Source organism: Anabrus simplex, chromosome 1, assembly GCF_040414725.1.
Source record: "Anabrus simplex isolate iqAnaSimp1 chromosome 1, ASM4041472v1, whole genome shotgun sequence".
NCBI lineage: Eukaryota > Metazoa > Arthropoda > Insecta > Orthoptera > Tettigoniidae > Anabrus > Anabrus simplex.
Genome location: NC_090265.1, coordinates 559,802,644 through 559,818,735, shown reverse-complemented (window position 1 = coordinate 559,818,735; position 16,092 = coordinate 559,802,644). Strand labels below are relative to the sequence as shown.

General features: G+C 38.0%; 1 protein-coding gene across 5 annotated transcripts in view; it reads left to right on the top strand.

Annotated features, from left to right (window-relative positions):
• Ranbp16 (Ran-binding protein 16) overlaps positions 1-16,092 on the top strand; it is a 360,844-nt gene that overhangs the window by 238,562 nt on the left and 106,190 nt on the right. For all 5 annotated transcript variants that reach the window (XM_068225077.1, XM_068225075.1, XM_068225076.1 and 2 more), the window contains exon 14: positions 4,685-4,832. In XM_068225077.1, the coding sequence (XP_068081178.1) occupies positions 4,685-4,832 (148 nt within the window). The remainder of the gene's footprint in view (positions 1-4,684; positions 4,833-16,092) is intronic.

Below are 16,092 nucleotides of genomic sequence, written 5' to 3'. Positions count from 1 at the left end.
TTTTGGTCCACCAAATCTATACACATCACTTTACAAGTGAAAAACTATTTAATTAAATAACTTAGACACATGTTTCGTCTCTATTTGAGAATTCATCAGCCATAAAATCACATGGTAGCTTACAAGACTCATTATTCAGAAACTGAAATAAATGGAAGAACCCAATGCCTTTTTAAGGATTATTTGAGACACCCAAATGATATATTATTTACACAAAATGACCTCACTTCTTGCAAAAACTTATGATGTCTTCAATGTTAAAATTGAAATATAACTTGAAATGTAACATGCCTGCCGTAACGTCTCGTACGGAACAATGTCCATTGTTGCTGTCCGTACTTAAAATGGAAGTTCCTTTATGAACTGTTGAGAAAACACTGGAGAACAAATATACACATATTTAATGAGATAGTTTAACTTCTAGCAAACAATCTTTCTGCAGTGTTAAATATGAACGACCTTACTTGAAAATGTTGCAAGCATTGTTGGAATCTGGTAGTTTCAGTGTGTTGACTGGGGAGATCGAAATTCTGGCCTCAGAAATAGGATTGGTACAAATCCACATCTTGTAAAAGCTTACCATCAAATTGGATGAAACTCCCTATAGCTGGTTTACGACTGAACCTCGCTCTTACTTGCTTCTCACAACGCTACTGCGCGTGTTATAGTTGTGTTTTCTTTAGCTCGGCGGAACTTGGCTAGTGGCGGTAGGGGGGCGAACAATGCTATTGGTGGGCCTATAGTGGGAGCGGGAGGAGGGCAGGAAGTTTGAATTAGACGAGGTGACTTCAAATTATTAATCTTTGGGGATGATAGAAGTGATGGTATCTGTTCATATAAGAGATTTTTGTTATCTTGTATGTCATTTAGATTTTTGTTTGCCCTCCCGCTCTCCCTATGGGTTCTTTCATTTATGTCAGTTTCTGAATAATGATTCTTGTAAGATACCACGTGTTTTTAGGGCTGTTGAAGTCTCAAATAGAGACGAAATATTCCCTAATATTTAATATGTATTTTAATTAGTTTGTCATTTGTAAAAGTGATGTGTATTGATTGGGTGGACCAAAACCTAACATTGTTTCTTAGTTTTAACTGTATCAATACGGATCTACACAATGAAGTTCGTAAATTGTACTAAATCTAAGTTACTTCGAGATACTGAAAATTTGAGTAACGGAGGTTCGCGATATCGATGTTAGACAGTATTATTATTCGTATGTATGTATGTGTCATAAGTGAGAGTATTTAGGTACATTTTCTTGTAACCATTTTTATGTTTTTAGTTTAAGATTTTAAATGTTATGGTCAATTCACATTGTAACTGTAGATAATGTATGCCTTTTATCCTGTTTTTTCTTTTTACTTAGACCATGGTGCAATATATGTGATGAAATCCAAGTATTAAAAAATCTTCCTATTTTTGACTTCTAAAAGTTTGCAGCTATGCTATAGTTATTCATGGGCAAACATTGAAGTGGAGATATTCATACCAAATCTTTGTAAAGTTTTGTAACGTTTGTCCCTGTGCCTTGCTGCCTGTGACAGAGAAGGCTAAATTTAGAGGAAATTACCTCCGCTTAATGGTATGTCAGAATTCCCAAATCTATTCTTGGCATAAAACGTGTTCTTCTTGAAGCTGCACCCATCAAAATTTTTCTATGAACAATTTTTTTGTCTAGCTTTACCACAGTCAAATTGTCCCGCCATTTATATGTAGATTTTTTATTTCTTCCCTAAATCCGTACCTTCATTTTTGTTGCAACTCCTTTCAACATTTTAATAAACTCAAATAATAATAATAATAATAATAATAATAATAATAATAATAATAATAATAATAATAATAATAATAATAATAATAATAATAATAATACTGAATCCAGAAGAAGAAAGGAAAAATAGTGCTGGAAGGTACACAACTGGAAACAGTAGACCAATATAAACATCTTGGGTGCATCATTTCAAGTGATAACAGAATACAGCATGAGATTAACAACCGCATTCAAAAATCAGCTCAGTTTCACCATCAAGTTCGGAACCTCCTCTGGAACGAACAAGTTCCCTTAAGATCAAAGCAGATTCTATTCCAATCATACTTCACCCCCATAATAACATATGGCCTAGAAACCTGCACAACAACCCAACAAGTGGACAGCAAACTACAAGCCGCAGAAATGAAGTTCCTACGAACTATGGTACAGAAGACAAAAAGGGACAGGGTAAGGAATGAAAGAATAAGGGAGCAAGCTGGTGTGTACCCATCCCTGAATGAAAAAGTGACAAGGGCCCGTTTGAAATGGTTTGGCCATGTCAAACGAATGGACAATGGAAGGACAGCAAAACAATGGCTACACGCTGTCGTGGCCGGAAAACGACCGGTAGGAAGACCTAGGAAGAGGTGGCTGGACCAAGTGAAAGAGGACATAGGAACAAGAGGAATCAGCTGGGATGTCGTCTTGAGAGAAGAGTGGTACATGGACAGACAGAAGTGGAGAGTGCTCGTAAACCACACCCGGGCAACTGGAGTAGAAAACTGATGATGATGATGATGAATCCTTGTGTTTACTCTAAGAATAGTAACTTGATCAATGACAGACAGCGACCAGTCTATAATGTTGTAGCCCAAAGAATATGGTGGTCACGCGTGTCTGTCAAGTCATGGTATTGTCCCAAACGTCTGAGGGCTCATTGAGAATACAGACGTGACTAAGGGAGCTCCTATTCTGCCTAGGGTGATTGCAACACAATCTTTAACACTTTGGAGCTGGGTTTGTGTGGTGTCATGGACTGTTTTAACCATGATGTGGGTGTAATACGATGTGGCAATTAGTGTCTATAAAAAGACCAGTCTCCTATAGCAGCCAGTCAGTTGGAGGTAGAGCCTTACCACAGTCAGATGGAGAAGAAGCAGCGACATGGATACGTAGTCTTCATTGACCAAATGGATTAAATGTTCGGAGTGTGTTCCGTGTATCTGTTCAGTCGAGTTCTTGTGTCAGAAGATGTACAATACGGAACAATCATGAAGTTTTTAACTTTAAATTCTTGTGTCAGTTCGGTGACAGCCGAATATTGAGTCTTTGTAATGCAAATCAACAGTTATCAGTGAATTAAGTGTAAAGTTGATTGTGCAGTGTGGATATATTTTCAAGCTATGCTATATCTCGTTTGTGAAACTAAAAGGATACGTCACCAAATTAGGTGTGATATGCCTACACCTGATACCAATTCTAAGGAATATGTCATAACACTCAAAGTGTTCAAGGTACTGTTAAGTGAAACAGTGAGGGATAAATTTCTTGTACAGATTTGAAGTGTCCGGTCAAGAGGATTTCAAATTTAATGCCTAGATTTTCTTTCCATTGTAATTTCAGAGTTTTATATTGTCATTCAAATTATCACAGCAAGTCTCACCATTTAAATTCAAAATTTAAAGAATATATTTTGTTTGGTATCAAATGCAATTAATTGTTTCATTTCAATGCTAGATTAGATAACCTCAAATCTTGGTTGGGAAACCAAACGTCAATATCCTTTTCCCTTATGCTGTCAAAGTAAGCTTATTACCGCACACCCTAGAGTTATTCAAGATTCTCATTCTACTACTGTTAAATTTATTTGTTGCTGATACCCATCATAAATTAAATTGTTAGTATTTCTGGTTACTATATGTGGAAACCTGAACGTAAGTACAAAGTGAGACCACATAGTGTGACAATTGAGTATTGTATTTTATACATACCGGTATTTAATGTGATTAGAGTAGTTACAATCACAGGTTCTGTGGCTGATAGTTAGCATGTTGGCTTTTGGACCAAGGGGTATCAGCTTGATTCCCAGATGGGTCTTTTGTTAATTCCTCTGGCTCGGTTGGGCGTTTGTGCCATATGGCTCCATCCTTGCAATGCACACATCGCTTATGTATATTCAGTCCTCAGCGTTAACGCTGGTGGGATCCTCAACAGCTCTGCCATCAGCTGTCATAGATGGCCTAGGCATCACTGAAGAGGCGTACTAGGGAAATGAGGAGTGAGGTAGTTTCCCATTGCTTTTCTCACCGAGCCAGAGTTGCTGTTACATATCAGTCTACCAAGCCCACTGAAATGCATACACCAACCGACCCTATGAGGAACATTTTCACACCATTCATAGCAGGGACTGGCTGCATAAGGATTGGCATTACTAGCATCACTCATACCTCAGTCACTTTCATATTGTCAAAGCCAAGGATAAGACAGAGACAGATCTCTGAAAGTAACAAAATTGCTGTAGCCTATACCAGAAGACATAGTGCACAGTAAACATTAGGTCCTGCCAGCAAAGGCGGACACATCGCTTACAGAACATCAACTCAAAAGTCCTGCACCAGGTCTCTGCAGACCAGACGCCATTGTTATAACTGAATAATTAAGGGTAAAATCCATTCCTGATAACATCCTTCCCATCATTTCACTGTAGATGCCCCAGGATTTCCGACACTACTCTTGGCACACAAGGAGTTATTTAGTGAGAGAGAAATTTCAAATTGGAAGAACACTTGTTGAAGAGAACAGTTTCATAGCAGTGTCTCAAATTTCTATGAATCTCATATGAATACCACTGTTGGTTTTAGTCCTTTCATTATGAATAGATTTGTTGTTATTTTGATAAGTTTATAATTTTAACATTATTTTCCTTCTTGTAGAGTGAACACTTCCCATTCCTGGGAAATAGTGTCGCTGTAAGTGAGATGCGATGCCGTTCCATGTTTTATACCTCACTGGGCAGGCTACTTATGGTGGATTTAGGTGAAGATGAGGACAGGTTTGATAGCTTCATGCTGCCTCTCACAGGTAAGGTCCCTAAAATTTATTGAACGCTCTGTTGCTGGATGTGTCATGGACCATTTCAGAATTTACATACTGTTGATTAACTTTTTTTTTCTCCAATTACCTGTACCATAAGTAGTAGATTTTTTTATTTCACTAGAGTTTATCTTCAAATGTTAGCTGGATCTTGCTATTGAATGGCTGAAACAGCAAATGGATTGGAGCATGTGTGTGGCAATTTTTGGAGTCCCAGGAGATAGTTGTTTGAACTTATAAGTGTATCATTTTTATTTCGGTCCAGTACTTTAAGGGAACTTCATTAGTAAATGGTTGTAGTTTGTAAAGTAATGTCTTTTATCTTTAAATCCATGATACAATTTTTCCATTGAGGATGAAAACTGTTTTGGGGTTTTTAAATTCTCGAGTTCGTTTATAATTCTTTAAACATATGGTTTGTAGATCGTTTACTGTGAATATTCCATCAGATATGCATTCATTAGCAGTAATTATGGTGCCAGGAGTCAAAGATGTGTACCCTCCTCTCACTAGAGAGAGAGTGAGTGAGTGAGTGAGGACATGTATTGGTGGGATCATTTAACTAGTAAACTTGAAGCATATAGGCAGAGTGAGGCTCAGAACCAGGGAGATTCACGCTGAGCTGGAGGAAGGTGAGTTACTGCAATGCAGAAGGTCATGGAAAACCACTCCATTATTAAGTTCCCAGGATAATCATTATGACAGTAAAAGTAAATGAGGTCCCGAGTGCGGGCACTCCTTAAATGGGCAGGGGTGCGAAGAATCTCCTGTTTCGCACATATTAGATTGAGGAAAGATAACCCCATTAAAATGGCAACATGGAATGCCTGTAGTTTGTTTGAAGCTGGCAAACTAAACACCATCATCCAACAGATGAACAGGCTCGACATTGAAATACTCGGTATCAGTGAAATGAGGTGGCCAGTTTTTGGAAAGTGCCTGGTGCATGAGCACTCCATGTACTATTGTGGAAAGGATAACAGACAGCACCACATTGGAGTTGCACTCATCACAACCAAAGAAATGGACCAGGCCATCAAGACTATAGTGCCCTACAATGACTGCATCATCACGGTCCCTGTTGGAGCCATGCTAGTGGATGTCTGTCTCACAGATCTATGCACCTACAGCTGACAGCGATGAGGACTTGATTGAGTTCTTCTACAATGACATAGAAGAACTTAATCAGTTCAATCAAGAACAACAAGCATGGTCATACTAATGAGGCAACGTAACGTAAAAGTCGGGAAAGGAAAAAAATGGAGAAATTGTTGGACATTTCAGGTTTGTGTGAGCACGATCTGGCATTCACAAACACCACCTATCATTTGCCAAAGAGACGCCTTACCATTTGTAAGTCTCCTGCGGACAACCCACAAAGAGTGGTTGGGAATCAAAATAGATTATTTCATGATAGGGAAAAGGTTCTGTAAAGAATTGAAAGCCATTAAGACCACGCCAGGAACAGACATTCCATCCATTCACAACCTGCTTTGTGCCACTATGTGCCTCCGACTGAAGAGAGTACAGAAGATAAAAGTACCTAACAGACTGGACTTCGAGACGAGAAGAAACTAGAGGTCATTAAAAATCTAGAACAACAATATAAAATCCAGGGAGAGACAGATACTGTGGAGGATGTGTGGACTCGGTTCAGAAATTGCAATATGGATATTGCACCCAGCACACTCTAACGTCAGAGTAATTTAGAAAGAATCTGTGACTGATGAATGGCATTTTGGCCCTTATGGAGACAAGACGTCAGTTTAAAAACCAAGATCCGAGTAGATACAGAGAATTCAGTGTAAGGACCAGGCAAGGCATCAAGAAGGCCAAAGCCACATGGCTTGTAAACCAATGTGCTGAAATTGAGGACCTAGGTAGGCACCATGATATAGTCCATATGATGACTGGTTACTCTCATCGTTCGTGAGCTTGTCAAAGAGACATAACACAAGAGAATGCAAATACCACCATATAATCAGTCTGATGAGCACCACACTGAAATCTTCGTACCGATAATACCGATAATGCACCAACGTATCTACAGGAAAATAGATGAGCACATTGGTACACAGTTTGAATTTCGTAAATGTCTTTGAACTCGAGAAGCCCTGTTTGGCATTCAGGTCCTTGTTCAGAGATGCAGACAGGTCAGTTGCCTGGTATTCATGTGCTTCAGTAACTTGGCTTTCGACAGAGTTCACCTTGAGAAAATTACATCCATACTGAAGGAGACAGGTACAAATGATATACAGTAATTCAAAACCTAGGTTGGAAATAGAAGGCCCATTGTTCAAATGGGACACAGACTCAAGAAGGAAGTCACAGTCAAACAAGGTGTGAGACAAGGCTGTATTCTGTCCCTGCTTCTGCTCAACCTGTACTCAGAGGCTTGCTTCGGGGAGGCTCTGCATGATGTCCCCTTCTCCGGGGTCGCTCAGTCGGCGGAGCGAGAGTCCCAAAAGGGTGGACTGTTCGCAGGGCCAACTTGCTATTACGGGACCGACCTTTAGAAGATTTATATTTGCAGGGCCATTGGTGACTGGATAGGAGACATAATGTGGAATAAGAATCAGAACAAAATAAACTGGTTTATTAAAATGAAAATAAAATTCAGTCTGGACAATGCTAGGAAAGAAATTACATTATAACATTTCCTCAACTTAAGTCAACTGATTATTCGTCTCGTTAACAAAATGACTATGAGTCCTTGGCATGCTTAGCGAATTCATTGGATTCAATTACACCTTCAATGAACTTCCAACCGAAGCCATTCTCTGTAACATTTGATCAATCACGTAATTAGTGATACTGTCGTTATAATTGCAACAAAACAATGTCACACTGAACATGGGATAACCATATTTCATTACTTCCTTAATCTTTACGGATTACCCATTAATTAATTCTTACTTTAGCACATCTTTGACCAAATTTTCTGTCTAATTTATATTGGCATATTTTGAGAAAATTTCTTGAGAAACAACTTTGTCATACTTATGAGAAATCCTTCCTAAATCATTTTTTCACACCTTTGAGAAATTCTTTACAACTTGTTCTTGAGAAATTCTATACACCTTATTTTCGAGAAATGCTTTACAATTTTGAGAAATTCCTTGAGAAATTCTTTGGCGTATTTCCCCTCTCTCACAGATTTCGCTCGACTGTATTCCTTTATAAATCATAACAACGATTTCTAACTGACTAGAATTCTATGGATGGATAGAGCATCACGTAACACCACGTAATCAACAACAACAACAACATCATTGACTAATAAATCACATAAAAACACGAAAAGAATAAGCATTCCTGGAAAGACATGGATAACTGTCGCGTAACATCATCATCGCACCAACAGTTTATAGGCAGATTTATCACACAGTTGAAACTATCATACTTTATTATTATTATTCATTTATTATTATATTCTCCTCTTAAATTTTATTGAAGATCCTTATAGCATGAACCGATCATAATAAGAATTCATCAAGACTATTGTTACAAGACGAAATAGGATGACTAAATTAATCTCGAAGAAATAATCATCACCACCATCATCGGAAAGATGCGTCTGTGAGCCCCAGGAAAAGCTAATAATAAGCAAGTCATACATTATTCAATATCGGTTGTTGAGCGAAGGAAAGAACTATTATTAGTCCCTAAATATAATCAAATCACCATAAATCACTATCATCACTATAATTCACCATAATCACTATGACTGACATGCACCCTAGTGGTCCCATATAGTCAATTTCATCGTAAAATTCACCATCACAATACAGTTCACTTTTATTCTCAACAACCAGTCAAATACCCGACTTTCATTATTATTATAATAATTATTTTTATTTCTCCTACTATGGCTCCTAGAAAACGTCTTCTCGATGAGCTGCTTCTAGTACACTTCAATTACCATCCCTTCTGATATCAGTCATATCACAAAACTAATGGTTCATTAAGTCTTCGGTTTATTAGTATTTTACTCCTATATTTAATTTCATCCTCCTCGTCATGATTATTATGACCACATTTTATTCTTATTCTTCTTATTATTATTATTAGGCTTATTTTTAGGTCTTAATCCCCAAAATTCCTTTTGAAGATCTTAATTAATCATGACCTCGTAAAACTCACTGGCAACTGGGATTACTTATCACGGAATCAAACACACAAACATTGTTCTAAGAAAATGCAAAGATAGAAAATGTAGAAACCATAAATCAAAGAATGCATGAATACTCTACCATCACCATTTAAGTACAACATTTCAAAAGAAACTACACTCCTCTAAGCATGAATACAATCTACTAGTCATCTACTGAAAGAGAAGAAATTTTACAATGGTACTTCTGGTTCCGATGGAAATCGTGGGCGTCGGGATGCAGCTATGGGCGTCGGCGTCCTCTTCTTCTGCTATGGAGGCTTATAGACGGACAAGTTCATCGCGCTGGCGTGCACTCTTTGGCTTAACCCATCATGACTACGGCTACGTACAGCAGCGTTGAATCACTCCAACAATGTTCCAGAAAATTCCAGGATTTTCCTCTCGTTCGTTGCATGCTGTCGGCTAATCTTCACAGAGGTAGCTGAAACTGAAATTTTGTATCAGAAAATACGATCCAGGCTAGTTGTATGCCACTAAATTATCTACGACACTTAACTGGCACAATGATGTACACTCAGGTTCAGTTTTACCCCAAGCTTCGAATTCTGAACACATCCACAAGATTACAGTAAGTCTTGAAGCTGACGGAACATTATTACTGGTACTACGATGTTTTATAGGCCAGGTTTCCTCTCGAATATTCACTTCAGATAGTTCTCTTCCCTTATAATTTCCAATGAGACATTCCATAGATTTCTACTGCAACACTCGGCGTAAATGAGCGCACGAACTGTCTGTGGTTTCGCAAGTTCCACACGGTGAAATGTGCGGCTGTAACAACCTCGCTCTATATTGAATTAGGCTGACGAAAAGTTGAACTAGCACTCAAATAAAACAGTGGTGGTGCCATACAAGAAATAGACAGTTAATAACACTGTCCGCGAACATTCATCTTCTCCCTAGAAGTTAAAATTATACGACGTTCTTCCAGAAGACTGTATTACTTGACTTCTCCTTAGAGACTCTTCTGTTCGATTCTCCCTTAAAAACTGTAATGTTCTCTTCAACTTTTTCTTAGAGACTCTGCTTCGATTTCTTTCTAGAAAGATCTTAAGACCTTCCAGCACCTTCCTCGTTTTTCATTGGCTGTTGACCTCCTTGTGACGTGATTTGTCCTTTTCACCGGCAAGTAGATTTCTCCAGAATATCGTTCCCCTCTCGGCTGTAGGCGCGCTAGGTGACGTAACTGCGTGACGTGGCGACCTTCACCGGCCTGTTGACCTAGTTCACACTCACCCGCAGCAGCACGGCACGGTAACAGCTGATGCATGCTCACTTGTAAACCAATGTTCCGTTACAAAAATTACTCCAGCTTCCCCAAATTCAATCAGGCACCATTTAAACGGGTACAATATATAGTAGCATCAAAGCGAATGGAGTGACGATTAACATCAGATATGCTGACAACACTGTCCTAATGGCCAACAGTGTGGAGAACCTGTAGCAGATATTGTCAAAAGTGGTGAAGACAAACACAAGTACTCTGTAGCAGGGACTTTAATTTTAACTTTGGGTTAGGATACCACAGTGCTATATGCTCTTCTTCATGGTGTACAGAGTCAAGTCCTGGACTATGACAAAAGCCACCATGAGAGGATTAAAAGCATTTGAAATCTGGGTCTCCATCGCATGCATCATACCGATTGGGTAGACATTATATGGAATGAGGAGGTTTTGACCATGATATGTCAAGAAAAAGAACTATGAAGGGCTGTTAAGATCACAAAGCTCTCCTAATTTGGTCATATCATTCGGCACTCAGAAACTTACACCCTCCTCCAAATAATTATACAAGGGAAGATCAAGAGGAAGAGAAGTCCTGAGAGACCCTACACATCTTGGCCGGAGAACTGCGACAGTGATTAGAGCAAACAGCCCTTTTGCTATTCCGCGCAGTCACCAGTGAAACTACTTCTTCTTAGGATGCCATGTCCCTATTGCACCGCTCCCGCGTCCAGGTGGGGATACATGAGTTCCAGACTAGCTCTTAATAACGATTCCCTCTATCTAATATTGCTGGGTTGTGAGTTCCGCGTGAGAAAATACACCGATGGCCTATGGTAAATCTCAACCTACGCAGAAGGACGTCTCCAACACGCTATCAGTCGGATACCATACTTGCATGTTGCCGAAATTTATCGCAAAATCCAGGTTGTTACGGCATTTCAAGAAATTCGTGCATGTTGTTATCGAAATCGCAATCAGAAATAGAATCATTATAACCTTATATCTAGCTCTTATTCTAAGTAGGCATTAAAAGAATTTTTATATTTTCACTACTCAGCTTTTATTGGCAAAACAGTCTAAGTATGATTAAATAAAAAAATTACGTAGAGAATCGTGAGAAATTGTCTTATACAATGTAGATGGTTTCATAACGCAATCAGCATCTCTATGTGCCGTAATTATGTTGCATTGAAAGAAAACAGGTTTGAAAAACCTATAACAAATAAAATGGAAATCAGGCCTCATTCATCGATACGCTAATTCTGGCCTGTTGAAATATTATGTTGTAATTAAGTAATATCCGTAAAAATCAAATGAAAAGGAAAAATTAAATTATATATAATCAAGTGAAAAATTATTCAATATAGTTGTAATAATTAGATGCATCCAATTGGTTTAAGTGAAAACAAAATCATACTCCCTACTATATACAATATTTCAAATTGTGGTTTCAATTAAGAATGTAAAAATGCAGTGAAAATAGCCAATAATTAATTAATTAATTAATTAAGGTCTGGAATCTTTCCTTATTGAGCTGGATTGCTCCTCAAAATTACCAAAAATTCTATCATTTGAACTTAAATTCACATGTGACTAGAGAAATGAATATCACTTTGCTGAAAACTTCACATCCATGTCCATGCACAGTAGGAAAATCGTGTGAGAAAATAATGTTTGTTCTTTAAGGATTTCCACTAGTTTAAGTTTGCAAATTTTCATAATCTTTCATATTTCATGTTGACTGATCACCATATAAGCAAATTCAAGTCCACTTTAAGTCGTAAGTAATCTCAAATTAATTCTATCATAAGGCTTATGTGGCTAAATCACTCAATTATTATTTTAATTCATGGTTGAAATTCAATTAAAGTGCGTACCTGGCTGAATGTAGCATTGCCAAGTGTATTTAACTAACTTTCCAACAAATAATACCATAAGTGGAAAAATTGACACATTAGAAGACTCTGCCTTCGTCTAAAAGTCCATATATGAAAGACTAAGTTACCAGTGATGTGTCAAACTGCTCCCATAAAACCATAAATTAAGTTGCCATATGTGAGAATACATGAAATCGATCGTAGATAAGTCATTGAAGGCCTAAATATTAACATTATTGGCCTCTCGGCTCCTCTGATGATCCTACATACTCAATTAACTCTATATTGATGGCATTGAGATCATATCCTAATCTATTTTATATATTAGGGAATAAAAACAGCAGTTGAAAACAGTACGTTTCAATATATACCTTAGCATGTGCAATTTACACATACTATCATCTCTCGAAGAATACTATGACCAACTTTCCAAATAACAATAACTATCACCATCATAATCTACTATCAACTCATATTATTATTTCATTCACCATTTATCACTTCAGTTATCACGTAGTATTCATATTAGTGCGTCTCAAGGCACTCATTTCATCAAATACGCAGCATATGTGCCATAACCTACACATATAAAACATTATCATTACTGTCATAGTATCAAAGAACAGCACATCACAACATTAAACTGTGCTACTATATTTTGTCATAAACATTCCCTAAATACGATCTCCACGCTTGTTATTTTGTTAAAGCCATCACGCATGTATATTAACCTCCACTTAATACTCTAACACTTCACTGACAACGATTTAAAAAATATCAATCACTTCTCTAACATCATATTGATAAACTTGCGAACGGCATTCACTGGTATTTTACACCTATGTATGGGATTAACGGTAACTTCAGATGAATACCTACTTCCTTGTAACTACACTTGAATATTAACTACGCACACACAATGTCATAAAGCATATCACATATAGCCAAAAGAATAAAGGTTTCTACTTACGAAACGACTCATAGGGGACTTCACACTGCTTATTGGGTAGTGACTCCCATCTCGCTGTTGTTCATCGGGAATGGTAGGTCTCGCTCCATGGTTCGGCTTAGGTAATCGGGCCCATCTCGTCCTCTCAGCTGATTACCACCCTCCTGGGTCATCAATCTCGTGAAGCGCCACCATAGTCGGAGTAGTCTCTGCCTCAGCCTCTTAGAACATCATAGTGGTCTTCATTATGTCAGGGACAGAATAACACAAGGCATTAGTTGATTTATACATGCTGTAATCTGTTTCGTAGTGCTAATGATAAAAGAATATATGTGTTCTGGGCCGTCTAATTTAATTATAACAGCTCTAAATGTCCTCTTATTTGTCAACTCCCTTGCTTGCCGAACAGATGTAAATTTTATGTGCTTTTAGAATTGCACTTTATAGCCAGTTGAATTCCGCTCTCTCTACGTTGTGCAGTATCGGGCAAAATATAATGCTTCCGAGCCCAACCGTGACGTAGTACTGAACCAACTTGACGTTTCCTTATAGCTGGTCTATAATTTCACGTATATATGTCAACCTACAGCTGACGTTGAGCGGGCTGTCGCGGATTTAATTCTTTCTTCAATAATTGATTATAGAATCTGATATGTAACTCGTTTCTTTACACGATTCCGTCCTTTCTTCGCTGCAATGCTGGATTGAGTTTTTGTTCTAATGGAAGTCTTTTTTTCAATAATCAGTTTAAATAATACGCTCCTGTCATTCTTTCTCACCGCCTTCTAAGAATGGTTCTTTCCGTGATTGCCGGTTGAAATTATTATCTTTTCGGCTCGTACCGCTGTTAATTGCTTTTTTATTGATCCATTAATGGCTGGAACGCCATTTTTGTTCCTAATACTGCAACTATAGAACGGTGAAATGGCACACTATGAAGGTTGGCAATCCAGTTGATTATGTTTACTTGCAAAACAGAGGCTCGACATATTTTAATAGAAGTTCGTCCATAGCATGTCTTCAAGCCAGGAATTTCTCTACCTCCCCACACATTGTTTTCCTTCAATTTTCCCTTGAATGATAGAGTTCATGTCATTCACCTCTCATGATATGCCCGATGTACCCGAGCTTTCACTCCTTGATGATAGTTAGATGTTCTTTTTCACCTTAACAAATAGAAGACATTCTCATTTGTCTTCCTTTCTACCCAGAATATTCAAAGCATTCTTCTGCACAAGTACATTTCAGAAGTTTCATCCACCTCTCCGGCAAAGGGCTGAATGTCCAGCCTTTGAAATCATACAGACGGGCAGGGAAAACATAGCATCACAACATCCAAACTCAAAGCTGAACGTTGAGATCTCTGCTGGTGAATAGGGCCCTCGTAGAGGGTAACAGATTTTTGGCTTGCCCAATCGTGGAAACTATTTCATTCTTGATTGCAATGCTCATTCAGTATAGTCCCAAGATAAACGAAGGATGCAGTTGCTGAGCAATTGTGTTGTTAATGTGCAGGGAGGCCTGCTTAGTAGGTGTTTTCGAAAACATAATCAGCTTGGTCTTGCTAATGTTCGTGACCAGACCAAATGCTGCACTGATCCTTACAATTATATTAATAATAATTTGACAATCAGTAAGGCTACTGGCTAACACAACCATATCCTCAGCAAAGTGGTTGGTATTAATGACATTTCCATTTTTAACATCCTCAACAACTTCTCTGAAAACAGCCTCAGAGAAGATATTAAAAAGGAGAAGGAACAGGGCACAGCCGTCCTTGTTGCATGCCTTTACATATATCTATGTCTTCAGTTATGTCTCACTCTATTTGGACCTCTTCTGTCTGGTTCCAGCAGAGCCGAGTGATGATACATAGATCACCAGTATTAACACCAGTAGTTTTCACTTCTACTTAGAATAACGAAATAGTGTATAAATCTAGTAATTATCAAAGAAGTCGTTTCATAGTTTGTACAATATCTATAGCGGCAGACCAAACGTAGTAGGTTCAGGAACATTCCACTGAGGATATAGTCGACAAAACTAAGATAGCCAAAATGATCGCCAAAGTCCGATGTCGGATACGGCATGAGAAGAAGAAAAAGATGATGATACAGGTAAAAATAACATGTTGGAAGAACATTGCTGTTGTACATCAGTATCACAGATCTAACTCCACAACAGTGAAATCAGGAGGTTGCATAATGAAATCAGAGCAAAGTAAAACCCCTTAACTACATGTTTTTGTTAAAGGCACTTGTTGGCAAAAATAAACCTGGTGGTATGTAATGATGTACAGTAGAACCTCGATAATTCGAAATCGGTTAATTCAAAATCCCGCCTAATTCGAAGAAGCTCTCGTTCCCTGAAATGTGAGATACAGTTTTGCATGTTATTTCAATTGTTTAATTCGAAATACGGATAATTCGTAATTCGAAGTACAGTGTCGGCCCCGTTACCGAAATTCAGACTTTTAATTCGAAACTGCCTTTACATTTTAAAACAATAGTATGTGTACCGGGCGGTACACCTCCACGCCGCTTATTTAAAATTTGCGCCAGTTGAAACTCCTCTGCTGGAGGAAGTCTGAACTTTATCTACGGTATTAATTTTCTACTTTCTCAGAAGATGTCACTACCTGGAAATTTTGGAGTTTTTGAACTGTGTCATTTTCGACGTATTTTTGTTTTGCTTGTAGTAAGAAGTGTGAACTTTCTCTTCTAGAGGACACTACTGAAGATCAACAATAGTGCACCCTAGTGCGGAGTGAAAGAAATGTTTTTTTTTTTTTTTTTGAGAAAATTTAATTTCAAAAGTTTGTTCCTTGCTAAATTTCTTTCAGTCATCGTTTAAGTTGGCAATATTAACCCTTTCTTTCCCCTTGTTTTGAAGTTAGCCAATCCCGAATTTCTTAAATTAATTTTCCACCAATGATGTGTTTCTTCTTCATCTTGTGTAGGGGTTTTCTTTAACCACCAATAAAAGATTGTGGGCGGGTGTTTTCCTTTCTAAAACGCCTCG